The sequence below is a fragment of the Dendrobates tinctorius genome, unplaced genomic scaffold, assembly GCF_039654945.1.
Source record: "Dendrobates tinctorius isolate UK_male_01 unplaced genomic scaffold, ASM3965494v1 ptg000086l, whole genome shotgun sequence".
Classification (NCBI taxonomy): domain Eukaryota; kingdom Metazoa; phylum Chordata; class Amphibia; order Anura; family Dendrobatidae; genus Dendrobates; species Dendrobates tinctorius.
The window spans coordinates 61,892,606-61,920,367 of record NW_027361754.1 but is presented as its reverse complement, the minus strand read 5'-3'; the positions used below and the strand labels follow the sequence as shown (position 1 = coordinate 61,920,367).

Below are 27,762 nucleotides of genomic sequence, written 5' to 3'. Positions count from 1 at the left end.
GGAGGAGGATATAATCCACAGCTCATATGGATGAAAGAATAGTAAATAGCTCTTGTAAGGCGAGGAGGAGAACTGAAAAGCAAAGAGCCCACCTCATCCAGGAGTCGGCCCTGCTGATAGGTAAGGGGTGCTCAACAGCTGCGAGTGGGGGGGAGAAACACTGGCGCAGGCAGCTGCTGTATTTTAGGCAGCTATTGGGCGGGGTTGTGAGAAGTGGGCGTGTCCGTAATGTCAGAATGCTAGACGGCTCAGCGGGGCAGTTACACTGTAATGGGCGTGTCTTTCTTCCCTCTATAGGCGTGGTTAAGCTTACCCAGAAGAGTGTACATTGGGCGACGGGCGTGCCCCTGTGTGGGCGTGGCTGTGGAGGAGGCCCCTGTGGCTGGCAGCGGTCTGCGCTCAGTAGTCGCCGCAGTCATGGCGCCCTCCGTGCTCCTTCCCGGGGGTCTCTTCCTATTAGTGGGCGCTCAGCTGCTGGCGGCCCGGCTGGAGCCCTACGACCTCCTATATGATAGCGGAGTGCAGGCGTATTACCGGGAGGACTGGCCGTCCGTCATCCTCTCCATGGAGAAAGCGCTGCGCAACCGGGAGCTCCTGCGCCGCAACCGCATCACTTGTCGCATGCAGTGCGCCAATACAAGCGACTACTCCACTCAGACTGCGGGCTGGGGACCGGTGCAGGACCTGCGCTTCTTCCAGAGGGTGCTGGAGAGGGCGGACTGTGTGCGGAGCTGCGAGCGGCACAAGATGGGGGCCCCGTCCACCTACTTTGCGGCTAGCGAGGAGCTGGAGCTGGAGTTCAGGAAGAGGAGCCCCTATAACTACCTGCAAGTCGCCTACTTCAAGGTATAACTACTCCCATCATTCCTGTACATGCCTGGGGATGGGCGGTGATCTCTGCTCTTCAGTGCTGGCACTACAAGAACCAGCATGCACTAGCCAGGGATATGTGTCCATAGTGCTGGGGACGCCATGTATAACCCCCATCATCCGTGCACTCACAACATAGTACTACAAGAACCAGCAGGTTTATGATGGGCTGTGATCTCTGCTTTGCCATGCTGGCACTACAAGAACCAGCATGCACTAGCCAGGGATATGTGTCCCTAGTGCTGGGGGCGCCATGTATAACCCCCATCATCCGTGCACTCACAACATAGTACTACAAGAACCAGCAGGTCTATGATGGGCTGTGATCTCTGCTCATCAGTGCTGGCACTACAAGAACCAGCATGCACTAGCCAGGGATATGTGTCCATAGTGCTGGGGGCGCCATGTATAACCCCCATCATCCGTGCACTCACAACATAGTACTACAAGAACCAGCAGGTCTATGATGGGCTGTGATCTCTGCTTTGCCATGCTGGCACTACAAGAACCAGCATGGACTAGCCAGGGATATGTGTCCCTAGTGCTGGGGGCGCCATGTATAACCCCCATCATCCGTGCACTCACAACATAGTACTACAAGAACCAGCAGGTCTATGATGGGCTGTGATCTCTGCTTTGCCATGCTGGCACTACAAGAACCTGCATGCACTAGCCAGGGATATGTGTCCCTAGTGCTGGGGGCGCCATGTATAACCCCCATCATCCGTGCACTCACAACATAGTACTACAAGAACCAGCAGGTCTATGATGGGCTGTGATCTCTGCTTTGCCATGCTGGCACTACAAGAACCTGCATGCACTAGCCAGGGATATGTGTCCCTAGTGCTGGGGGCGCCATGTATAACCCCCATCATCTGTGCACTCACAACATAGTACTACAAGAACCAGCAGGTCTATGATGGGTTGTGATCTCTGCTTTGCCATGCTGGCACTACAAGAACCAGCATGCACTAGCCAGGGATATGTGTCCCTAGTGCTGGGGGCGCCATGTATAACCCCCATCATCCGTGCACTCACAACATAGTACTACAAGAACCAGCAGGTTTATGATGGGCTGTGATCTCTGCTTTGCAATGCTGGCACTACAAGAACCAGCATGCACTAGCCAGGGATATGTGTCCATAGTGCTGGGGGCGCCATGTACAACCCCCATCATCCGTGCACTCACAACATAGTACTACAAGAACCAGCAGGTCTATGATGGGCTGTGATCTCTGCTTTGTCATGCTGGCACTACAAGAACCAGCATGCACTATCCAGGGATATGTGTCCATACTGCTGGGGGCTACCAGTTTGCAGGCTAAAACCCCCATCATCTGTGCACTCAGTATTGGACTTGTAGTACTACAAGTTCCAGCATGCAAGAGCATCCTCTTGCACCTTAACCTTTAGAACTACAAGGACCAGCATGCACTAGCCAGAGTTATGTGTCCATAGTGCTGGGGGATGCAGTGTGTAACTGCTAGGGATATGTGTCCATCATGCTATTGAGTGCAGTGTATAACCCCCATCATCCATGCATTCACAATATTGTGCCACACAAGTCCTAGCATGGACCCTGTAGAACTACTAGGACCAGAATGCTGCAGTAATCCCAGCCTGGGTCTTGTAGGCCCTCCAGTGCAGACCTGCTGGCCGTATAACCCAGCCCTGTGCCAGCTGATGGGTGCGCTGTCAGGATGCTGCGCTGCTGGCACATGGCACAGGCTCTGGAGTTACAGAAGTTTCCGCTGCATCTTCAGAAAACTTCCCTCCCCCATTCAAAGCACTGCCACGTAGTGAGGTGGGGAAAGCCTCCATCCTCTGCCCTCCCACCCTGCACAGCCTTCCCCCAGCTCAGCCCGACCCCAGGATCACTTACAGACAGCCGGCTGTGTGTGACTACAGATGTGCGGCGGATGTCATCAGATACACCTAAGTGCGATCTAATGTTCTCTGTTATCAGCCATTTTAGGGTTCCAGAGCCCTAATCTCAGGATGGTTGAGGTCTAACCCTTGTGATCAGCAACTTAGCCCCTTTACTATTGACCAGGCATTAACCTTAGTGCATGTTCACACTGCAGTTTTTTTCAACGTTTTTCTTTGCGCCTGAAAAAGTCCTGACAAATTGCTAAAAAGAATGGACCTATTAAGTTTTTTTTTTTTTTTTTAAACACTTGGTCATATGTTCAGGATTTTGAGCATCTTTTACTGTTGTGCTTTGAAAAGACACTAAATAGTTAAAAAGAAGTACCATAATAACTTGACTTCTGCTAGGAAAGTGCTCAACAATAGAGATGTGCGGACACCTGGATGTTCAGGTCCAGTGGGTTCAGCCGAACAGTTAAAAAAAAAAAGTTTGGGTACCAGAACAGTACCCGGACCCTATTCACTTGAATAGGGGGCCTGAACATCCAGTGTTTGCCACGCTGTCATGTGCACCAAACACTGCTTCTGATCAGCGGGAAAATCATTGCCGGTCCGAGAGCCACGGTTCCCACGCTGTCAAAAGACAGCGTAAGCGTTCAGGTTGTGATCGGAGTTGTAAAGTTTACCTCCCGGTCACTGGTGTTAGCTGATGAGACTATTAGGCCGGGGTCACACTGGCGAGGAATACGGCCCGAGTGAGAGGCGCTAAAAGCACGCATTAGACACGGACCAATGATTCTCTATGGGGTCCCTCGCACCAGGCGTATATTTCTCCTCCGTATCCTACGCTCCGTGCCACTCGCAGCATGCTGCGATTGTCAGCGTACTACGCCCGTAGTACGCCAATGCAAGTCTATGGGTGCACAAAAAATACGGATTACACACAGAACACACGTGTGACCTGCGAGCAATACGCAGGTCTTTTGGCTGGTGACAGGAAATGGGCCAATCCATCATCAGGAAGCCTAGACATGCAAATAGGCTCAAAAAGCGCCCCAGACATCCAGGAAGTACGCCTCCACGGAGTACAGCAGGTATAGCAGCAGCATGGCGTCCACGTACATAAATGTGGAGATGCTCATTGTCCTGGTGCAGGAGCGTCCCGAAATCTGGGACCAACGCGATGCCAATTATACAAACCGGGCAAGGAAGGAGGCGTCATGGAGGCGCATCTGTCGCCAGATGTACCATGACTTTGGTGACCGACCACGTGAGGAGCAGCATAAAAATCGTAAGTACAAGGCAAAACACGAGTAACCTTAGCGCGCAAGAAAAAAGGAATATAGAATCAGCACCCCCCTTCCTGTGCATGTACTTTTTGCCTCATGAGGCGGTTACTTTTGGATGTGACACGTGGATTCACACAGCCATAATTTGGGGTTAGGCCACAAGCTCCTCATCCTCCTAGACAAAACAATTATTAAGTGTAGCTAAAGAGACCCTGTGTATCTGCCCAATGCCACCATGGGTAGAAAGCACACCCCAGAAGGCTCCATGCCTAGACTACTGGTAGCAAATGTGACCTATCAAATATGTGAATTTGACAATATTTCCTGTCACATTGCAGTGGAAGATGTGATGAAACGCTGGCGAAGCATCCGGGACCAGTATCGCCGGGAACGCCAGCAGCGGTCCAGGAGTGGGGATGCTGGATTCGTGAAAAGGAAATACATATACTATGACCGGCTCTCCTTCCTCGCCCCAATTCTGGATCTGAGACCGTAAGTAGATACCTCACACCACATTACACAAATACTTTACGGGACCAAAAATATTGATGTATTTTTGCCTCTGTACTATTTCATAACAGAACTCAATCCAACCTTACGGATCGAGGAACGGCCTCAGAGACAGAGCCCATAATAGATCCTGTAGGGGATGAGGTGGCTGGCCCATCCTCTCCCCCCTACAAGAAGGATGGCAGAAGATGAGGCATCACAGGACAACCCATTGGCTGCCCAACACACAACACCACCAGGACGGTCTGCTGCTGCCCCATCACCCATCCTGGAAGAGCCGGACAACTTGAGCAGCAGCCCAACTGGCCATATCGGGGGATCCCCACAGGCTGCTGTTACATCCCGGCGAACACGAAGAAGGCGCCAGGTCACTGTTCAAGAGAGCAGGACCAATGTGGACACAGGGGTGCTAAATTATTTATCAAGAGTAACTACAGATGATGGGGAGGAGGCCTACTCACTTAGCCTCACCCTTTATCTCCGTGCCCTTACCCGTGAGGTCAGGCTCCGTATTAGGGGATGTTTTCAGATCCTGCTTGATGCAAGCACCCCCCCCCAATACCCCATATGAGCTTCTTGAATGTCTGGAGAGGTGGCAGCTCTCCCCCAGAAATCTAATGCGCATGAGACCATCCACACAGATGCTTGCTCAAGCAGAGTCCGAACAACCTCTAATACGTGGGCCTACACCTCACCCCCTTCCTCCCACTACCCAACCTTCTATTCAGCAGCCACAAATGTCAGCCTCTAGCCAACCCCACCAATATGGCCACTTGTACCCACCCAGTGTAGGAGGCTGGTCCCAACCTGGTTGGGGACGATCTGGCTATCTTGGTGGGTATGAGCCACGGGCCTACCACAGCCAACAAGTTGCCCCTCCCCATCATCATTACTCTGGCCAGTATCCCCAACAGGCCCAGGAGGCTGGACAATTCCAACATCATGGGCAACAGTATGGCCCCACACAGGGCGATGTTGGCCACAGTGTCCAGCAGCACCCACAGGCTGCTCTTCCACGTTCCCCTTCCCCAACCTATGAGGATTTAGAAGTCTGATGGCCGTAGATGTCCAGTGCGGTTTAACTGGTGCTACAAATACAAAGGAAAAAACAGGTGTTCTCCATCACCAAACTTTGTTAAAAAATTTAACATTCAAATTTTTTCACAATATTTTCCAATCATATTAAGAATCCATCATGACAGGCAAGGCTACCTCACGCCTTTCAGACAGATATTACATGTGTGTACAAAAGAGAATATTTAAATGCGCTATACTGTAAAGTCAAAGGATGAAAATACACTACTCACTTGCTATTGCCTAGGAAAGGCGTGCTGGCCTTGGTGAAGTAGTCACCTTTTTTGCTAATCTCTAGTAAAACAAATCAAGGTGACCAGTCTTCAGAATATCACGCTCTCTCTATGTCTTAACAAGTGAGTTTTGTATTTTGATCCTTTCCAGTATAGCATGCTTAAATATTCTCTGTTCTACAGACAGGTAATATCTGTCTGAAAGCCGTGAGGTAGCCTTGCCTGTCATGGTGGAATATTTCTATGATTGGAAAACATTCTGAAGAAATGTGAGTGTTATCTTTTAGCATTAATTTTGTTGATGGAGCTCATCTATTTTTTTCCTTTCTAGTTAAATATTCTCATGCAGCAATGTTGTTATTGCCTAATGCTTTTTGGGGTTATGTTAGAGAATGTTACTTTTCAAAAAAGTTTAAGAAGGCAAAAAGGGCCATTTTGCCCATTGCCAAAATGTTCATATGGCAATATTATGTTTGCCTTTAAGAAACAAAAAAAAAAAAGGCAAAACTAAAAATTTGTCTACTATAGTTAACGTCTCTGTGTGATTTTTCAAAAACCCTGTCAACATACTAACAGACACTAACCAATGCAATGAAACAGTCATAGAATCATAAGGGGTTGAATAATATATATTTAGACACACTTAAAGAAACAAATTATACCATAGACACAGCATTCTCTTGCCAAGAAGTTGCCCCCTCAGGTGAGATAAAGTAATTAGTGAATATATCACGCACTTTGAGGCCAGAGAGCGGTCTACGTTGAGGGTTGATAGGTGGTCTCACCCTGTGCACATTGTCCGGCCTACGCACAACACCATCAGAGGAGGAACAATCATGTATCCTGGTGAAGTTATGCAGAACAACACAGGCTTTCACAACTTCATTCACATTTTGTTCACTCAACTGAATGGCAGACTGGAGTACCCGCCATTTGGCACAAAGAATCCCAAAGGAACACTCCACCAGTCGCCGAGCACGTGATAGGCGCAAGTTAAAAATTCTGTGCCTGTGGTCAAGGTTGCGCCGGGGATATGGCCTCATGACATTGCGCGATAACTGAAACGCCTCATCTGCCACAAGGACATAAGGGACCGATTCTTCAGGGGAGCCTGGTAGCTGGTGTGGTGGTGGTAGATCCAACTGGTTGGTGCGTAGCCGCCGAGCCATTATGGAAGTATTGAAGACTCTAGAGTCTCCCGTCCTTCCATAGGCCCCAATATCACCAATTATAAACTTGTATTGAGGGTCTACCAGAGCCAACAATACAACAGAAAATATTGTTTATAGTTGAAGAATTGGGAGCCAGAGTTCGGCGGCTTACGCACCCGGATATGTTTGCCATCCAGGGCCCCAATACAATTTGGAAACTGGCAGTCCTCCTCAAATTCCCTTGATATCCTCAACCAGTCTTCCATCCTGGGCTCGGTCCAGATTTCTGTACATGTAGACCTCACTATGCCTGAAATGGTTGATCTTCCAATGAGAAACTCATGGTGGAGGGCGGCATAAGACAGGCCAGTGGACAGGAAGCTGTAGAACAACAGAAATTGATAAATTTAGAATGCATAAAGTCCAAAAACATCAGTTACATGATGACCAAACTTGGTAGGAATTGAGATAGAATAACACACACATATTTGGTTGCACAATGACTAAGTGATATGCAGGACATATTAGAGCTAACATTCTGGTCTGTAAGTTGAAACATATTTGGAGTAAGATGAGGGCATTAAACTTAGTCCAAGAAGGCAAAAAAACATACTTTAGCCCACACATTTTGAACATAGAGAATGTGGTTGTGTAGTAGATACCGTATTGTGAGTAGAAGTCGCTCCTCTGCAGATATAGCTTTGTGCATCCTTGTGTCCTGAAAGGTTATCCCAAGACTCGATCAAATGTGGAAATGCTCATGCGACAGTACTGGTAAAATTTCTCCGGATGCTCCCGCAGAGAAGAATAGAGGCGGTGAAAATGACCTCTTGTGATTCGTTGCCTCAAAAGTGGATGTACCCACATGCGTCTCCTCCTCCGCGGATCCACTATCACTGGGTATGGTTGGCCAAAGCGCCGTGACAAAAGCCAGTTAAAGAGAACCTGCTCAGTTGTATTGAATCTCAGACCCTCTGCCATGTTGCACAAAGAACACAAACACACCTCGTGAAAGTAAGCTCACAAATGGACAGAATGGAGGCAGCCACCTGTTTCTGAGTGGATAAATAGGGTGCAGGCTCATTATTTAAATTGTTAGCAGGCCTCAAAACCATTAAATGTCCATTTTGCAAGGCTGCAAGAAAATCTCGCCATACAGATTGCATACGGATGCCATATGGATTACATACGGATGCAGACATGCGCAAAATGCGTGACCGCACCTTGCTTACGGATGACCTACGGAGCACTATTTAGGGGTCATTCATCCATATTACGCCTGTAATCTATGGACAGTATTTTGCGCAGGTTAGTGTGACCCCAGCCTAACGCCTGCTGCAGCTAATAACTGCAAGAGCGTCGGATGGGAGTATTCATCTGCCGCTCCTGCGCTGTATCTAAAATTAAAAAAAAAACCTGCGTGGGTTCCCCTGTATTTTTGATAACCAGCCAGACAAAACTCACAGCTGGGGTTCAACCCTCAGCTTCAGCAAGGCTGGTTATCAAGAATAGAGGGGTCCCCACGCTGTTTTTTTAAAAAAATTATTTAAATAAATAATTTAAAATGGCGTGGGGTCCCCCCCACAACCTCCTTGCTAAAGCTGACAGCTGGTATTGTCAGGCTGGTAAGGGGCCATGGATATTGCCCCAGCCTAAAAATAGCAGCCTACAGCTGCCTAGAAAGGCACATCTATTAGATGCGCCAATTCTGGCGCTTTGCCCGGTTCTTCCCACTTGCCCTGTAGCGGGGTTGAGGTCACCTGACAATACAAAGGTGACATCAAGCCCACGGCTTAGTAAAGGAGAGGCCTCTATAAGACACCTATCCATTACTAATCCTATAGTTACATGATAAATAAACACAGAATAAAGTCCTTTATTCTAAATAAAAACAAAATATAGTTTTCAGTTTTTTAGAAATAACAAACACAGCTATACTCTCCTAATTCCATCGAAGCCAACGTCTCCTGTAATAAAACAAAAATAAAAAACAACAATATCCCTCACCTCTCCGTCCTTCTGTCACACTCCGTAATCCATGTCTGGGGAGTAATAGTTTTCAACCTGGACGGTGCCAAGATGCGACCGTCCCAGCTGAGAACCACTGGTGACTGAACTGCTGCGAGCGCAGCTTCAGTGAGCAACGGTGACGTCATCAAGGTTACTGCCGCTCACTGAGGTTGCGTTACCAAACCCGAACAGTAAGGGCTCATACTCACTGGCGAGAAATATGGACAAGTGCAGTCCGATAAAAAATCGGATTGCACTCGGACCAATGTTATTCAATAGGTGACATCTCATTTGCTATTTTTTTTTTTTTTTTTTTTCCTCAGCCGAAATTGGACTGAGAAAAAATTTGCCATGCTGCAATTCTCGGATGAAACTCGCCAATACAAGTCAATGGGTGCGAGTAAAAAATCGGACAACACTTGCACCATGCGAGTGCCGTCCAATTTTTACGCACCGGTGTCCTTTGAAAAGCCGGCAATTCATATGCGGCTATACAGTAAAATCACACTGACAGGTTCCATGGAACAAGGAGGTGGAATAAGATTCTGCAGGTGAACAACTGGCTACGTCGATGGTGCCGTCAGCAACGATTTGGATTTCTGGATCACGGAGTGAACTACTTATACGATGGACTACTTGCTAGAGATGGGGTGCACCTTACGAAGACTGGAAAGCAGGTATTTGGAAGTCGCCTTGCTACACTTGTAAGGAGAGCTTTAAACTAGAACAACATGGGAAGGGAAGCAAAAGACCAGAAAAAGCCATACACCTGACAAATGCTACTGAGAACTCTGCTATTAGAAGTGGAAAGGAAGAACAAAGACGAAAGAATCTAATTAAAAAAAATATTGGAGAAAGGGAAACCAATCACAAACTAAAATGTTTCTATACTAATGCACAAAGCATGGGCAACAAACAAGGAGAATTGGAACTACTAACACAGGAAAAGAAATATGATGTCATTGGAATCACTGAAACTTGGTGGGACAATACACATGATTGGAATACAAGACTAGAAGGATACAACTTATTTGCAAGAAACAGACTTGATAAACGAGGAGGGGGTGTCGCATTGTATGTTAGAAATGCGTATATCTGCACAGAGATTGAAGCTTCAGAGACTGGGAGTTCTGTGGAAACTGTCTGGGTAAGAATACAAGGACAGAACAATGGAAAGGACACCATTGTAGGCATTTACTACAGGCCGCCTGTGCAAGCTGAAGATATGGATGAACTCTTTATGCATCAAATGGCCAAGTTCTCCAAAAAATATGACATAGTTGTCATGGGAGATTTCAACTATCCAGACATTTGTTGGGAATCTCTCTCAGGCAAAACTAACAGGTCAAGGAAATTCTTATCCTCTCTTGCTGACAACTTTATCTTCCAAAAGGTAAAGGAGAAAACAAGGGGAACTGCTACCTTGGATCTAATCCTTATAAACAGGGAGGAAATGGTTGAGGAGGTAAAAGTGGCTGGGACCCTAGGAGGTAGCGACCATGCTATTTTAGAATTTTGGATAACTAGAGGCGGAAGACCTGTGAAGACTCAGACGTCAAGGTTAGATTTCAGAAAGGCAGATTTTAAGGGATTCAGAAAGAGAATTGGAGGGATCCAATGGCTGGATATCCTTAAAGACAAAAATGTCCAGGAAGGATGGGAAATCTTGAAAAATGAAATTCTCAAAGCACAGTTGTTAACAATTCCGAAAAGAGGGAAGAATAGGAAGCATTTAAGGAAACCAGGATGGATGAACACAGAACTTAAGCACATGCTAAAAAGGAAGCAAAAAATGTTTATAAAATGGAAAGAAGGAGGCATATCTAAAGAAGAATATAATGCTGTCTGCAGAACCTGCAAGGCACAAATCAGATTAGCTAAAGCTGAAAATGAATTGAGGCTTGCAAGAGATGTCAAAAGCAATAATAAAGGATTTTGGGGATATGTCAAAAGTAAAAGAAAAGTCAAAGATGCTATAGGATTTTTACAGGATGAAAATGATGAAATGGTAAGACAGGATGTTGAGAAGGCTGAACTTTTAAATTCCTATTTTGCATCTGTTTTCTCTCAGAAAGGAAATGTAACATCAACTGTTATTCACTGTCCTATTAAGGGAATAGAAGAATCCAGGATATCTATAAACAGAAAGATAGTGAGGAAACACTTAGCTAACCTAAATGTATTCAAGTCTCCAGGTCCAGATGAATTACACCCCAGAGTACTGAAGGAGATAGCAGAAGAAATTTTTGAACCCCTCTCCATAATCTTTGAAAATTCTTGGAGAACAGGAGAAGTGCCAGAAGACTGGAGAAGAGCAAATGTTGTTCCTATCTTCAAAAAGGGGAAGAAGGTGGACCCAGGCAACTATAGGCCGGTGAGTCTGACTTCTATACCAGGAAAGATCTTTGAACAAATTATTAAACAACATGTATGTCAATACCTGGATAAGAATGAAGTGATTAAACAGAGTCAGCATGGGTTTGTAACTAATAAGTCATGTCAGACTAATTTAATTTCGTTCTATGATGGTATTACTGATTGGGTGGATCAAGGAAATGCTGTAGATATAGTATATCTTGACTTCAGCAAAGCATTTGACAAAGTCTCTCATACAATCTTTATTGAAAAAATGACTAAGTATGGAATGGACAAGGCAACTGTTAGGTGGATTCATAACTGGCTTAGTGATCGGACCCAAAGAGTGGTCGTAAATGGCTGCACATCCAGTTGGAAGAATGTCTCAAGTGGGGTACCACAGGGCTCTGTCCTGGGCCCTGTATTGTTCAACATCTTTATCAACGATTTAGATGAAGGAATTGAGGGTAAACTGATTAAATTTGCTGATGACACAAAGCTAGGAGGGATAGCTAATACTAGAGAAGAGAGAGAGAGGATTCAAAAAGATTTAAATAAACTGGAGAAGTGGGCAGCAACTAACAGAATGGTTTTTAACAGGGAGAAATGCAAAGTACTACATCTGGGCAATAAAAATGAAAAAAGCATATATAGAATGGGAGGAATAGGGCTAAGTGACAGCACATGTGAAAAAGACTTGGGTATACTAATAGATCACAGACTGAATATGAGTCAACAGTGTGATGCAGCAGCAAAAAAGGCAAATGCAATTCTAGGATGTATTAACAGAAGCATACAGTCTAGATCACGTGAAGTAATTATTTCCCTCTACTCCTCTTTGGTCAGACCTCATCTGGAATATTGTGTCCAATTTTGGGCACCACATTTTAAAAAAGACATCAACAAACTGGAGCAAGTTCAGAAAAGAGCGACCAGAATGGTGACCGGTCTGCAAACCCTGTCTTATGAGGAAAGGTTGCAGGATTTGGGAATGTTTAGTTTGCAAAAGAGAAGACTGAGAGGAGACTTAATAGCTGTCTACAAATATCTAAAGGGCTGTCACATTGTAGAAGGATCAACTTTATTCTCATTTGCACAAGGAAAGACTAGAAGCAATGGGATGAAGCTGAATGGGAGGAGACACAGATTAGATATTAGAAAAAACTTTTTGACAGTTAGAGTGATCAATGAGTGGAACAGGCTGCCACGAGAAGTGGTGAGTTCTCCTTCAATGGAAGTCTTCAAACAGAGGCTGGACAGACATCTAACTGGGATGATTTAGCGAATCCTGCTTTGAGCAGGGGGTTGGACCAGATGGCCCAGGAGGTCCCTTCCAACTCTATGATTCTATGAGTGCCGTCCAATTTTTACGCACCGGTGTCCTTTGAAAAGCCGGCAATTCATATGCGGCTATACAGTAAAATCACACTGACAGGTTGGAATACAAAAGATACATGTATACACATGGAATAGGCGTGTGTGTATATATTTCATAGAGAGATACACATTTTCTTCATCTTTACTTAACTCCCAATCCATTCGAAGCCATCGTTGTCCTGTAAAAAATCCATAAAAGAGCAACAATATCCCATACCTGTCTGCCATACAGTCATGTCCCACGCTGCAATCCATCTGAAGGGGTTAAATAGTTTACAACCGGGAGCAGTCGCTAATGCGACCGGCCCGACTGTAAACCATGGAGGAATGAAGGAAAAGCTGTCTGCACAGCCTCCCCGCCTGACCGGAGATGAACTGATTAGCGTGCAAAACTTTCTGAACATTTTCCCACGCTGTCAGTTCACCGCTGGTCAGGTGTACTGACAGTTTTGCAATTTCCAAACTTTGTTAATTTTTTATACCTTTAATCCAGAGTTTGGTCACACAAAATAGTTAATGCATAACATTTTCCACATGTATACTTTACATCAGTACAATTTTTGAAACATATGGTTTTATGTTAGGAATTTAGAAGGGTTAAAAGATAGCAGCAATTTCTCATTGAGCACTCAAGATGCTCAAAACCACATTTAAGAAGTTTATTAACCCTTCAGGTGCTTCACAGGAAACGAAGCAATGTGGAAGGAAAACATGAACATTTAACTTTTTTCACACAAATTTTACTTCAAATTTTTTTTATTTTCACAAGGGTAAAAGGAGAAAACAGACCCCAAAATTGGTTGAGCAATTTCTCCTGAGCACGCTGATACCCCATATGTTGGGGGAAAACCACTGTTTAGGCGCATAGCAGGGCTCAGAAGGGAGGGAACACTGTTTGAACACAAAATTGGCTGGAAGTTAGCGGACACCATGTCACGTTTGGAGAGCCCCTGATGTGCCTAAACAGTGGAAATCCCCCACAAGTTACCCCATTTTGGAAAGTAGACCCCTCAAGGAAGGTATCTAGATGTGTCCGGAGCACCTTGACCCCTGAGGTGCTTCACATAAGTTTATAACGTTGAGCCGTGAAAATAAGAAAATCAATTTTTTTTCCATAAAAATTTTATTAACCCCAATTTTGTTCTATTTTAACAAGGGTAACAGGAGAAAATGGACCCCAAAAATTGTTGTGCAATTTCCCTTGAGTACGTTGGTACCCCATATATGGTGGAAAACTACTGTTTGGGCTCACAGCAGAGCTTGGAAGGGAGGAGTGACTGTCTAGAACATAGACTGTGATGGAATGGTCTGCGGGCATCATGTCCCGTTTGGAGAGCCCCTGATGTGCCTAAACAGTGGAAATCCCCCACAAGTGACCCCGTTTTGGAGACTACACCCCTCAGGGAACTTATCTAGAGGCATAGTTATAGTAATGATTATGATGCTTTTGCTTTTACTGGGGTATGAATTTATAATGTGGTGTTGTGTGGAATACATCAGACTATAAAAGTGTGTTGTGTCAACAAGGTAAAACCAAATGTTATTAATTTATGAATGTCTGATACCCTTTGAAGCAAGGCCAGGATTCACAATGAAAGAGTGTCCTTCCGGATTCCCCTCCTAGCGCATACTCTGCACTGTTTTTGTGATCTTCCCTTCTTCCCTGTTTGGAGCGCGGTTATTTATATTTTTGTATTCTCAGATCCACAAATTGGACAAAGCCGTAGCCGCTGCGCACACTTTTTTCATGGGGAACCCCGACCACATGGAGATGAGGCAGAATTTGGAGTACTACAAGATGATGGCTGGGGTGTCTGATTCTGACTTCAGAGATCTGGAAGCCAAGCCCCACATGGTGAGTGTAGGGGGCTGCACATCTGGAACGTGGAGGTGGGATTACCAATATTCACACCTCACTGAGCTCCCTGTTTGCTCTGTCGCTTTGTACCCCTGCCGCCTAGAACAGCGTAATATGTCCGATGTCTGAAGACTCATTCTACAGAAATGCCACTGACTGGTATAGATGGCCCTCCAATTTGGTATTAAAGGGGTGTCCGGTGTTTTGCTTAGGCTGTGTGCACACGCTGCGGATTCATCCGCGCGGATTTTGTAAAATCCGCAGGTGTAACCGCAGGTCAAAAGACCTGCGGTTTTACCTGCGGATTGCTCTGCGGTTTTGCCCTGCGGTTTTTCATCTCCTCAATAGAGGAGATGGCAAACTGCAGGAGAATCCGCAGAAAGAATTGACATGTCAATTCTTTCTGCGGATTGAAAACCGCAGATGATCCGCGCTGAAAATTCCGCACCGTCTGCCCTGCGGTTTTTGATTCCCATAGGGAATCATGGTACTGTACACCGCAGCAAAAACCGCTGCGGAACCGCAGCAAAATCCGCAGTGTGTGCACACAGCCTCAAAGTCCGTAGTCGTTCTTTGTGACTGCAGATTTCTGAATCCTAACTGCGTACACTGGCGGGATGCTACGGCACGGGCGGGCAGTCACATGACTGCAAATATGTGATCTGTGTACATGCGGCCACATGCCGACTAGACGTGTACTGCCTAGCTCAATACAAGGGAAGTCATGTTAGTGAGAACAATGACAATATAATAGAAAACTTAGGGAAGATTGATAAAAGGATTTAGCCCGGGTTCAGACGGATGTAGGAAAAATAATTCCAATTATCACCCAGGAAAAAAAAAAAACGGATAATTTTTCATCCCTATTGTCATCCATGTGTCTTATTTGACACCCGTTCTTATATATCAGCAGTTAGTAAAATTTACAAGAGCGAATATAGTTTCCTATGTTGTTAATTGCAATGTACCCACAAAAAATCGGCAACCTTAACTCATTCACCACCTTGGGTTTTTCAGTTTGTGAGGTTCCGTTTTTCACTCCCCTTCTTCCCAGAGCCATAATTTTTTTTATTTTTCCATCAATATGGCCATGTCAGGGCTTGTGTTTTGCTCGACGAGTTGTACTTTTGAATGACACAATTGGTTTTGCCATATAGTGTACTGGAAAATGGGACAAAAGTTCAAATTGCGGTGAAATTGCACAAAAAAAGTGCAATTCCACAATTATGTTGTTTGTTTTTTTTTTGTTTTTTTTTTTAATAATCATGTTCACTAAATGCTAAAACTGACCTGTCATTATGATTTTCCAGGTCATTACGAGTTGTAGATACAAAACATGTCTAGGTTTTTTTTTTTATTTAAGTGGTGAAGAAAAAATCCAAAGTTCCTTAAAAAAAAACAAAAAAAAAACGCCATATTCCGAGACCCGTAGCGTCTCTATTTTTCATGATCTCGGGTTGGGCGCTGATCAGCGCTTATAACAGCAATCCGGCAATAACAGCCACAGGGGTCTGCTGCAGACCCAGGTTGTCATGCCAATCCATCGGCGACCTGTGGTCATGTGACACGGGCACTGATGGGTGGGATTAGTGACGTGCTTCCCTTGTAGTCATGTTAAATGCTGCTGTCAGAAATTGACAGTGGAATTTGACATGTTAACAGCCGCAGATGGATCATGATTCCACGTGCGGCTGTTAGGCAGAGTTGTGGGCTCATCGTTGGAGCCAGCAGCAAACAGGAGGAGGTCACCTTAGATGTAACTATACGTCTAAGGTGGTAAAGGGGATATCCGGGACTTTACAAAAAATGTATCTAAGCACTAACAGGCAGGTAATTGAACACAGACCGCTTCTTCAAGGGATTCAGCTGCCTCTGCTGACACGACAGGCTGGGACGTCTTTGGCAGTTTTTTTACTTATGTTTTTTTTCAAGCAGAAATGCCCCAAATATTGTCATGTTGCCCCTTGTCCATATGGACTAATATCAGCACTATGTGTGCTAAAGAACCTGTTTTTCCATTAAATAAGAAGCAGTTTTTCATGGGGATTTTGAAGTAGTCCACATACAAAAATCTTCATCAGAATATCTTTGCGGTTTTCCCTGAGGCTTTTTCTCTGCAGGTCTCTGCCTTCCTCTGAGTATTCTTTCCTGCCGCTTCTTCGAGGGTGTGTTCCTTCGTCATTACTTATTGATCACCCGTCCGCTCTGTTTTGTATGGTGCTGTTTTCGACATTGCCATATAGTGAGAGGTGTACGATTTCCCGTGTAATAGGTGTATAAAAGTGGGGAAGTCAACCCACCGCCCCCCCATTTATCACAAGACCCTCTCTGATTTGTAATATGCTGCCATTGTTTGTGTGTAAATGTTGTACAACAAGGGTGCACAACCCGCAGCTTCGAGGTCACGTGCGGACCGTGATGCCATTATATTGGGACCCCTGGTGACCGTGTCGGAGCAGGGAAAGGCAGATACTAATGGTGCCAAATTAGGGAATTGCTCTTAAAATGTAAAAATTGGTTAAGTCTTTAGCACAAGTGAAAATAAGAAACTTGCAGCGAGATGTCTGTGTCTTCCTCTAGCTCCTCCCTCCATAGAATTTTATGGGCACCAACTGCAACTTGAGGACGGATAATCAGTGGAGGAGGAGAAAGAAGCAGAATTCTCTAATATATAATATATTACAAAGTTTCTTATTTTCTATTGACTCATTAAATAAAAGTTAAAACAATGATTAGCCTTTTAAAGGGCCAGTCTCGTCTTAATGTCATAAATGTGTAGCCGAGGCGGATAACATTGCTGGTCGCCCTTCACCAGGAATGCAGCGGTGGCCATACAGGTAGTCAGTTCACTTCTATAGGAGTTCCTGGCTGCACCAGATGGGGCGCTGTTCTGGAGATAATGTGGGAACCATATACATTGAATATTATGGCATAGTCCGTGCACAGAGTGACGATACCACAGACATCTGTGGACTGGTTTGCCGCCAAATCCAAGAGCAAGTGCTATGGTGCTGATACCAAATAGGTGATGGATGCAGACCCCAGTGTGAAAAAAGGGGTCCTGGCTTGCATCACTAGGAATTCAGAGGTGGCCAGGCATGCACCACACAAAAGTTCCCTTATTAGCCAAGGTCGTGGTCATGCACACAGCCATCATAATTTCCCAGGTTTACGATACAGAGCCCCATTCTAGACTTTAATGTGAGACCTGCATTAATCCTGTGGTCTGAACGAAGTACCAAATCCAACCTGTGGACAGCTGTGGCGCTGTTGCCACAAGTAAGCAGCTTTGTTTTTCTTCACCTGTTCGACCGCCTTACGCATTATTATCTTGTTGCTTTTCTTAATCTTCTGCTTTCTTTGCAGCAAGACTTTCGCCTAGGGGTGAGATATTACACGGATGAGGAGTCTGGAACAGCCATTACCTATTTTGAAAAAGCCTTGGAGGAATATTTAGTCGCGGATGTCGAATGCCGCAGCCTTTGTGAAGGGCCGTACGATTACGATGGCTACAACTTTCTAGATTATAGTGCCGATTTATTCCAAAGTATTACAGGTGAGCGGTGGAGAAAAGTGCAGAGTGTTGCCCAGTGCATGCATCATCATGCCAACTCCTTATGGTGGCCCGCACCCCCACACGCCAGGGATTGGGGCATTGCCCAGTTGGGTTGGCAGTGTAGGTTTCTGCAGCTAATCTCGATCAGTTTGCTGTGCTGCTACAAGGAAAGCAAAATATGATAATGACGACACTTAATATCACCTTGTGCTTCCCTAGACCATTACGTGCAGGTGATGAGTTGTCGGCAGGGATGCGTCTCCGAACTCGCCACACAGCCGGGCAAAGACAAGCCCATAGAAGATTTCCTCGCTTCACACTTCAATTACCTGCAGTTTGCCTATTACAACAGTAAGTCACAATACAAGTCTCATCGTTCCAATATTTAAAACGGACCTGTCGCTAGACTTCACTGTACAAACTTAGACCTGATGATGTTGGTGTACTCTTCTTTATAAAACGGTGTCAGAATGACTGTGTCAACCTCTCCCTATTTGTTAGTAAAATGCGCTCTAGTTGGACTCCTAAAATGCTTGTTTTAAGATCAGTTGTTCTTATATCAAAGTAAGTACACCAGCCTTATCAGGTCTAACAGATTAATGTATGCTGGGAAATTAGGTGACTGATCCACTTAAAGAGTATATTAGCAGTTTATTGCTATGTAATCGGAGAGCAGCATGATGTAGGAGCTTGAGACTGATTCCAGCGATTTGTCACTTACTGGGCTTTGTGGTGCGGTTTCAATAAAATCAGTGTTTTATCAGCAGGAGATTATCACTTCCTAGACTAGTGTCTCTTGCCACCTTGTCCTGCTGTTCTGTGTAATCCCGCCCCCCACCACTGATTGGCAACTATCAATCTACAGTGCACACAGAAAGCTGCCAATCAGTGTTGTTGGTGGGGTTATAAAGAGCTCAGCATTTGAGCTCTGCCTGATCTGGAGCAGAAAAAACTGTGATTGTATCAAAATCCCGACAAGCAGCCCAATAAGTGATACATCGCCGGAATCAGGGTCTTATCCCCCAAATTGTACTGCTCTCGGATTACATAACAAAAACCTGTTGACAGATTCCCATCAAAGTTAGCGAATGTTCAAAAACATCAGGGACTGCCGCGCTTAGCTTAAACAGTCCTAGAATTGTGCAATTTTTACTACGTATAGCAAATTGTTAACACTTTACCATGACTTCTATTTTCCAGTTGAGAACTATACAAAAGCGATTGAATGTGCCAAAACCTACCTACTATTCCACCCTAATGATGAAGTCATGACCCAGAATTTAGCCTACTATTCTGCAGTCCTGGGGGAGGATGCTGCTGCTTTGATTCAGCCCAGGGAGGTGAGTGTGGAAGACGCTGACATCTTTTATAAACAAAATAATTAGGTTTTATCTGCTTTACCACTAAAGGGGTCCTCCAGTTTACAAAATCCATTCATATATACCTTATGGGGGTCCTTTGTTAGAACCCTCATGTATCGCCTCTTGCCTACCAGCATCCGCGGCTCTCGTTGTGAATCAGTGGAAATATTCTGGGGGTTACAGAGTAGGAGGACTTGGGTATTCTGGTTACCAGTAAGCTGAGCGGCAGTACTCAATGTCAGGCAGCAGCCGTAAAAAGCAAACTACATTTTAGAGTCTACAAAAAGATAAAATGCTGTGATCCCAGCGTGTTACTACCCTTCTATAAATCACTGGTGAGGCCACATCTAGAATATGGGATCCAGTTTTGGGCAACTAGGTTATTGCATGGGATGGAAGGCCTCTTCTATGATGAGAGGTTGGAGAAGTTGGGCTTGTTTAGCTAAGAAAAAAGCAATACAAAGGATTGGCACATGATTTATTACTTCAAAAGAACCAGAACTCATTCATACTGTGGAGGAAAGATGATTCTGGCTGCTAAATAGGAAAGGATTCTTTACAGTTGGAGCAGTCAGGCTGTGGAATGCCCGACAGTAATAGGTAGTAATGGCAGATATATATCGTCATTCATGAAAAATCCTATATTGATGACCTTTCCCAGCACAGCTCATCAGTAGAGTTGAGCGAAACGGGTCGGTAAAATTGATAAGTCGCCGACTTTCGCTAAAGTCGGGTTTCGCCGATCGAAACCCGACCATAGCGTGAGGCCGGCCATGAGATTGCCAACCCGCGTGCCAAAGTCGCGTTTCCCATGATGCTCCCAGCGCCTTTTCTCAGCCAATAATCAAGGACGCGCACTGTGGGCAACGCGATGACATCGGCAGCGGCCACCAACATCTTAGAGAAGGGCATTCATGTGATTGGCTTGCTTTGTGTGGCGTCACAGTGGCTATAAAAGCCCTGACCGCCGACCGCCATGTTACTTCTGCCGATCTGAGCATAGGGAGAGGTTGCTGCTGCTGATTCTCAATAAGGGAGAGCGTTAGGCAACAAAGAAAAAAAAACTGTGCTTCTTCTGATAGTGATTTCAACTGTACTGTTAATGTGCAGTGACAGGGGAGGATTTTTGTGTGTGCAGCAGCGCTGGTGGTTATTAGGCTGCCTTATAAGGCTACCTGATAGCTGCATTGCTGTGTGCACACTGCTGTGCAGACTGCTTTTTTAAAAGCAAAAAAACTTTTATTCTAATTTTCTGCACAGTTACAGAGCGTTCATTTTTTCACACACCATATAGAGGTGTACGCGCCTCACACCCTACTGTGTACCAGGTGGTATCACGGACAAATACATGCTATCTGTGTGTGACTCCGTTAAAAAATAGACAGAGATTTTAAATTTTCCATACATACACCGTATAGAGCTGTCCGCTTCGCAAACAGTATCGTATATCTGCTGTTTGTATTACCCTCAAATCTACAGACAGCGTGTGTGTGAGACTCCGTAAATACATATACTTACACTTCAATTTTTCCATACACCGTATAGAGTTGTCCGCTTGTCAAACAGTATTGTATATCTGCTGTTTAATTACGGTCAAATCTATACAGAGACAGCGTGTGTGACTCCGTAAAAAAAAATAGACGGAGACTTTCATTTTTCCATACATACACCGTATAGATCTGTCCACTTCTCATACAGTACTGTATATCTGCTGGTTGGATTACGGTCACATACATACTGGGAGAGCATCTGTGACTAAGGAAATACAGTGGGGCAAAAAAGTATTTAGTCAGTCAGCAATAGTGCAAGTTCCACCACTTAAAAAGATGAGAGGCGTCTGTAATTTACATCATAGGTAGACCTCAACTATGGGAGACAAACTGAGAAAAAAAAATCCAGAAAATCACATTGTCTGTTTTTTTTTCATTTTATTTGCATATTATGGTGGAAAATAAGTATTTGGTCAGAAACAAGCAATCAAGATTTCTGGCTCTCACAGACCCGTAACTACTTCTTTAAGAGTCTCCTCTTTCCTCCACTCATTACCTGTAGTCATGGCACCTGTTTAAACTTGTTATCAGTATAAAAAGACACCTGTGCACACCCTCAAACAGTCTGACTCCAAACTCCACTATGGTGAAGACCAAAGAGCTGTCAAAGGACACCAGAAACAAAATTGTAGCCCTGCACCAGGCTGGGAAGACTGAATCTGCAATAGCCAACCAGCTTGGAGTGAAGAAATCAACTGTGGGAGCAATAATTAGAAAATGGAAGACATACAAGACCACTGATAATCTCCCTCGATCTGGTGCTCCACGCAAAATCCCACCCCGTGGGGTCAGAATGATCACAAGAACGGTGAGCAAAAATCCCAGAACCACGCGGGGGGACCTAGTGAATGAACTGCAGAGAGCTGGGACCAATGTAACAAGGCCTACCATAAGTAACACACTACGCCACCATGGACTCAGATCCTGCAGTGCCAGACGTGTCCCACTGCTTAAGCCTGTACATGTCCGGGCCCATCTGAAGTTTGCTAGAGAGCATTTGGATGATCCAGAGGAGTTTTGGGAGAATGTTCTATGGTCTGATGAAACCAAACTGGAACTGTTTGGTAGAAACACAACTTGTCGTGTTTGGAGGAAAAAGAATACTGAGTTGCATCCATCAAACACCATACCTACTGTAAAGCATGGTGGTGGAAACATCATGCTTTGGGACTGTTTCTCTGCAAAGGGGCCAGGACGACTGATCCGGGTACATGAAAGAATGAATGGGGCCATGTATCGTGAGATTTTGAGTGCAAACCTCCTTCCATCAGCAAGGGCATTGAAGATGAAACGTGGCTGGGTCTTTCAACATGACAATGATCCAAAGCACACCGCCAGGGCAACGAAGGAGTGGCTTCGTAAGAAGCATTTCAAGGTCCTGGAGTGGCCTAGCCAGTCTCCAGATCTCAACCCTATAGAAAACCTTTGGAGGGAGTTGAAAGTCTGTGTTGCCAAGCGAAAAGCCAAAAACATCACTGCTCTAGAGGAGATCTGCATGGAGGAATGGGCCAACATACCAACAACAGTGTGTGGCAACCTTGTGAAGACTTACAGAAAACGTTTGACCTCTGTCATTGCCAACAAAGGATATATCACAAAGTATTGAGATGAAATTTTGTTTCTAACCAAATACTTATTTTCCACCATAATATGCAAATAAAATGAAAAAAAAACAGACAATGTGATTTTCTGGATTTTTTTTTCTCAGTTTGTCTCCCATAGTTGAGGTCTACCTATGATGTAAATTACAGACGCCTCTCATCTTTTTAAGTGGTGGAACTTGCACTATTGCTGACTGACTAAATACTTTTTTGCCCCACTGTATATACGGAGATAGAAATTTTTACCTATACCTTATACAGCTGTACGCTCCTCATACAGTACCATATACCTGCTGGTATTTTTGTTGCATTTTCACAAACATGAGGAAGTATGGTGGAAGAGGCCGCGAACGTGGGTGGGGGGGGCAGCTGGTACTGATGGTGGTGGTGGTGCATCTGCTGGTTATGCCAAAAGCACAATAGCAGCTAAGGCAGGAGGTGTTGAGCCTGCGTCATCATCTGCCACAAGAAGGCCTGTAAGGTTCCCTTTTCTGGGAGTAGGAAAACAGCTTTTAAAGTCGGAGCATCAGGAACAGGTTTTGGCTTACATTGCCGAAACAGCCACCAGCTCTATTGCCTCCTCTTCTTAACTTTCAAAACCTGCAACCACTGAGTCGTCAGTGCAGGGTTCTGGTCAGGAAAAACACCTTTCCTTGTGTCCTTCACCCCCACCAAAAGTGAAGGATGCGGCAGCCCACACTTCAGATTACTCCATGGAGCTCTTTTCACATACCATGCCTGGGTTATCCAGTTGAATCCTGAATTTCCCATTCCAAGATGAATCTGACATGGAGTGCACTGATGCACAGCCACTGCTAGGTGATTCTGCTGGTACATTGACCCACATCACTACATTGCCCTCGCAGTCTACTGTGCTAGAATCTGACCCTGATGAAACTCAGGTGCCCCTTCCCGCATACAATACCACCTTACACGGTGACACAGAGGAAGGTGCAGATGAAATTGAAGAGGAGGTGATGGATGACCCAGTTGTTGACCCGGATTGGCATCCATTGGGGGAAGAGGGTGCCGCTGGCAATAGCTCAGATGAGGAGCAGGATCCGCAGCAGGCATCGACATCGCAGCAGCGGTTATCTGGCAGGCCTGTAGCTGTCCAAAAACATGGAACAAAAACCAAAAGAGGTGCAGGACAGCTGGCCACACGGTCAAATTAGCACAGCGTGCAAGCCCTGAAAATTTATACCATAGTAGGAAGAGTGCAGTGTGGCACTTCTTTGTCCAAAATCCTACTGATGATGCAAAGGTTACCTGTAAGAACTGCGGAAGGACCTTTAGCCAAGGGAAAAATCTCAGAAATTTGAATACCAGTTCCATGCTTAGACATTTAACCACCATGCACTTGCAAGTGTGGACGGACTACAAAACCTCAGGTACCACGTGCACCTGCTCCGACTGAAGGTAGCCAGCAACGCTCCATCGCTTCCCCCACTGTAAGACCACTGACACCAGTAAGCACACCACCAGCAATAAATGTTGAGGTGTCGTCGCAAGGCCAAAGCAGTCAGGGAATCACAGTGGTTTTGCAACGAAACACTGAATCTAGGCCATCACCACCAATACCATCACCAACCCCCTCTCAGTCTGTCCGGTCCACCGCTAGTTCCCCCATATGCAGCTCTAAAGTCCAGCTCACCCTAGCAGACACTCTGAGTAGGACAAGAAAGTACTCATCCGCGTACACTGGCTTTGAACGCCTACATTGCCAAACTGATCTCATTAGAGATGATGCCCTTCCGTTTGGTTGAAAGCGAAGTTTTCCGAGAGCTCATGGCCTACGCTGTCCCATGCTATGACCTACCCAGTCGGCACTTTTTTTCTCGAAAAGCCATCCCTGCCCTCCACCTGCATGTGAAAGACCGCATTGTCCATACACTCAAACAATCAGTGAGTGGAAAGGTGCACCTCACAACAGATGCATGGCCAGGGCCGTTAAGTGTCCATCACTGCGCACTGGGTTAATGCGGTGGATGCAGGCTCCATGGGGGACAGCGGCTGTGGAACAGTGCTGCCTAGCCCACGGTATAGGAAACAGTTGGCTGTAGGCGTTCGACCCTCCTCCTCCAGAAGCGAAAGCTCGTCGACAGAGCGCAGTCGCACGAGCACTCCATCCGCAGCTGCCAGTGTTGCACACGAGGTGTCCCACTATCGAACAGCTAGTGGTAAGCGGCAGCAGGCTGTTTTAAAGATGATGTCTTTGGGCTATAACAGACACACCGCGGAGGTACTGGCTGACTACTTGCAGCAACAAACTGAGTCATGGCTGGGCAGTCTACATGTTGAGCCAGGCAAGGTAGTCAGTGATAACGGCTGGAATTTTGTGGCAGCCATAGCCCTTGCAAAACTCCCACACATACCTTGCCTGGCTCACACTTTGAACCTGGTGGTGCAGTGCTTCCTAAATAATTATACGGAGTTAACAGCCCTGCTCCAAAAGGTGCGAAGACTGTGCTCGCACATCCGTCGCTCGCCCGTACACTCCAGTCGTATGCAGAAGCTGCAGAGATTGCTCCGCCTCCCCAACCACCGCCTAATCATAGACGTTACAACAATGTGGAACTCCACCCTGCACATGGTTGAGAGGCTGTGCGAACAGAGGCAGGCCTTAATGCATTTGTGGGAGGATACACGGGCAGGCAGTTTGAGGGCAGACATGGAGTTGTCGGGTGTGCAGTGGTCAAAGCTGAAAGACCTCTGTAAAGTCCTTCAATGTTTTGAGGAATGTACACGGCTGGTAAGCGCAGACGATGCCATCATAAGCATGAGCATCCCACTTATGCGTCTGCTCATGCAAAGTTTGACGCACATTAAAGATCAGGCATTTGCAGCGGAGGAGGAACAGGAGGAGGATGAGGAGGAGGGAAGCCTTGATGACAGTCAGCCATTGTCTGGTCAGGGAACTGTCCTGGACGAGGTGGAGGAAGAAGAGGAGGAGGGGGATGATTATTTTGGGGAGTAGGATGCTTCTCTGAGGGCAAGAGAAAATGTTGGCATGGCAAGGTCAGGTACAGGGTTTGTGTGTGACAGGATGGATGTGGATTTGCCAGAAAGTGCTCCTCCACCCAGCACTCGCAGTGCATCATTGACACCTGGAACATTGGCCCACATGTGTGATTATGCCTTGCGGATCCTAAAAAGGGACCCCCGCATTGCCAAAATGATGAATGATGACGACTACTGGTTGGCCAGCATCCTCGATCCACGCTATAAAGGCAAATTACACAACATCATGCCACAGGAGAACCTAGAGATCATATTGGCTAACAAACAAGCAACTCTGGTGAACCGTTTGTTTGAGGCATTCCCAGCACACAGCAGCGGTGCTGGTTCTCCCACGAGCCAAAGTGTGCAAAATGGAAGAGGTGTTCGTGGTGCACACAGCCGAAGTGGCGTTGGAGACGGGTTTCATGACCATGTTGTGGACTGATTTTTCAAGTACCGCTCACACAACTGGTAATACTGCATCGATTGCAAGTGACAGGAGACAGCAGTTGTCAACTATGGTTGCAAACTACTTCTCCTCCCATATCGATGTTCTCCCTCACAGGTCATTCCCCTTTGACTATTGGGCCTGTAAATTGGGACACCTGGCCTGAATTGGCACAATATGCCTTACAGAAGCTCGCTTGCCCTGCTGCTAGGGTGCTATCTGAAAGAGTCTTCAGTGCTGCTGGATCAATCCTGACAGAAAAAAGGACTCGTCTGTCGACCCAAAATGTTGATGATCTAACCTTCATTAAAATGAACCATGCATGGGTTTCAAAGGATTTTGTCCCACCTTCCCCTGATGACACATAGGTTGCCAGAAATTCGGCTCGCTTTTGTCCTCCTCTTCCTCGGACTTGTCAAATTCCTCCATTTGCAGCTGCTGAATATACAGCCTACACATCAACATATACCATTTTTTAAACCTCCCTAACTGGGCTGCCCCCCCCCCCAAGGGCTGGGGTCACCGCCTGGCGCACCAGGGCAAGTGCCGTTGCTCTGAACAGGTGGGTGGGCCCACTCTTGGCCGATGGCAGTGGCACAGGGCCCCTCATAGTACGATAGTGTCTCTGATTGGTGAGGGGGCCCACTCGCCGTCAGACACATCGGCGTACTATGAGGGGCCTTGTGCAAGTATCTTCGCCCACGAGTGGGCCCCCCCTGCTTGCTCATGGCCACAGCACTTGCAAGTTTCAATACTTACCTCTCCTTGCTCCACCGCTGTGTAGTCTGGGCAGTTAAATCCTTCACAGGGACGGCCACTACAAATTTGGTGAACTGATCGATGATGGTTAAGATGTAGCTATGGCCTGTCCTGCTGGCCTCTACCTTCAGATGATCAATGGCTACTATTTGTAATGGACGTCAACTCACAATCGGATGCAGTGGTGCTTTATGATCATCTTTCACAGTTTTCCCAGTCACAGACGTGTGACATTCCTGCCACCATTTTTCAATGTCTCCTCTCATGCCAATCCAATAGAATCACCTACGGCCTGTGGCTTCTGTCTTTGCACTCCAAAGTGACCATACACATCATGATAGGCAGTGAGGACCATGTCTACATCTCTTCCTGTGATCACAATGTGATGGAGATGAGTAACGGTAATGGGATCCACGCTACTGCGATACAACAATCCTTTCTTCACAAATAACCGTTTTCACTGTCTCCACAGACAAAGTAATTGAGGGTCAGCATCGCCTCTGCGAAATCTACCGGGAGGTTTTCCCGTGATCAGTAATTCCAACATTTCTGCAAACACTCGACTTTCCGTCTGTACTTGGATCCATCTAGTTTCCAGTAGCGGAGAGTCTGGACTGGCTTACTGAGACTGAAATATATACGAAGATGTAAAAGTACCCCAACAATATATATTGGTGTACGCTTCGAATACATTTCCCTTTTTCTACTTTTTATATTCTGGTGTAATCCATACTGAGCCTGTGAGTGTCTGTGTCTGGCTCCAGAAATATAGACGGAAATTTACAATTACCCCTAGACTGGATACACCTGGTATCTGCTGATACAGTACCTTTGTTCTAAATTTTTTATTACGGTATAATCCATACTGAGTGAGCGTGTGTGGTTTCCTCC

At 45.8% G+C, this 27,762-nt stretch overlaps 1 protein-coding gene across 1 annotated transcript in view; it reads left to right on the top strand.

The window, feature by feature from the left end:
- Positions 1 to 337: 337 nt before the first annotated feature.
- Positions 338 to 27,762, top strand: part of P3H1 (prolyl 3-hydroxylase 1) — a 42,026-nt gene continuing 14,601 nt past the window's right edge. Inside the window, exons 1-5 of the mRNA XM_073585493.1 lie at positions 338 to 846; positions 14,441 to 14,593; positions 17,963 to 18,152; positions 18,372 to 18,503; positions 19,353 to 19,492. Coding sequence (XP_073441594.1) covers positions 418 to 846; positions 14,441 to 14,593; positions 17,963 to 18,152; positions 18,372 to 18,503; positions 19,353 to 19,492 — 1,044 coding nt within the window. The 5' untranslated portion in view covers positions 338 to 417. The remainder of the gene's footprint in view (positions 847 to 14,440; positions 14,594 to 17,962; positions 18,153 to 18,371; positions 18,504 to 19,352; positions 19,493 to 27,762) is intronic.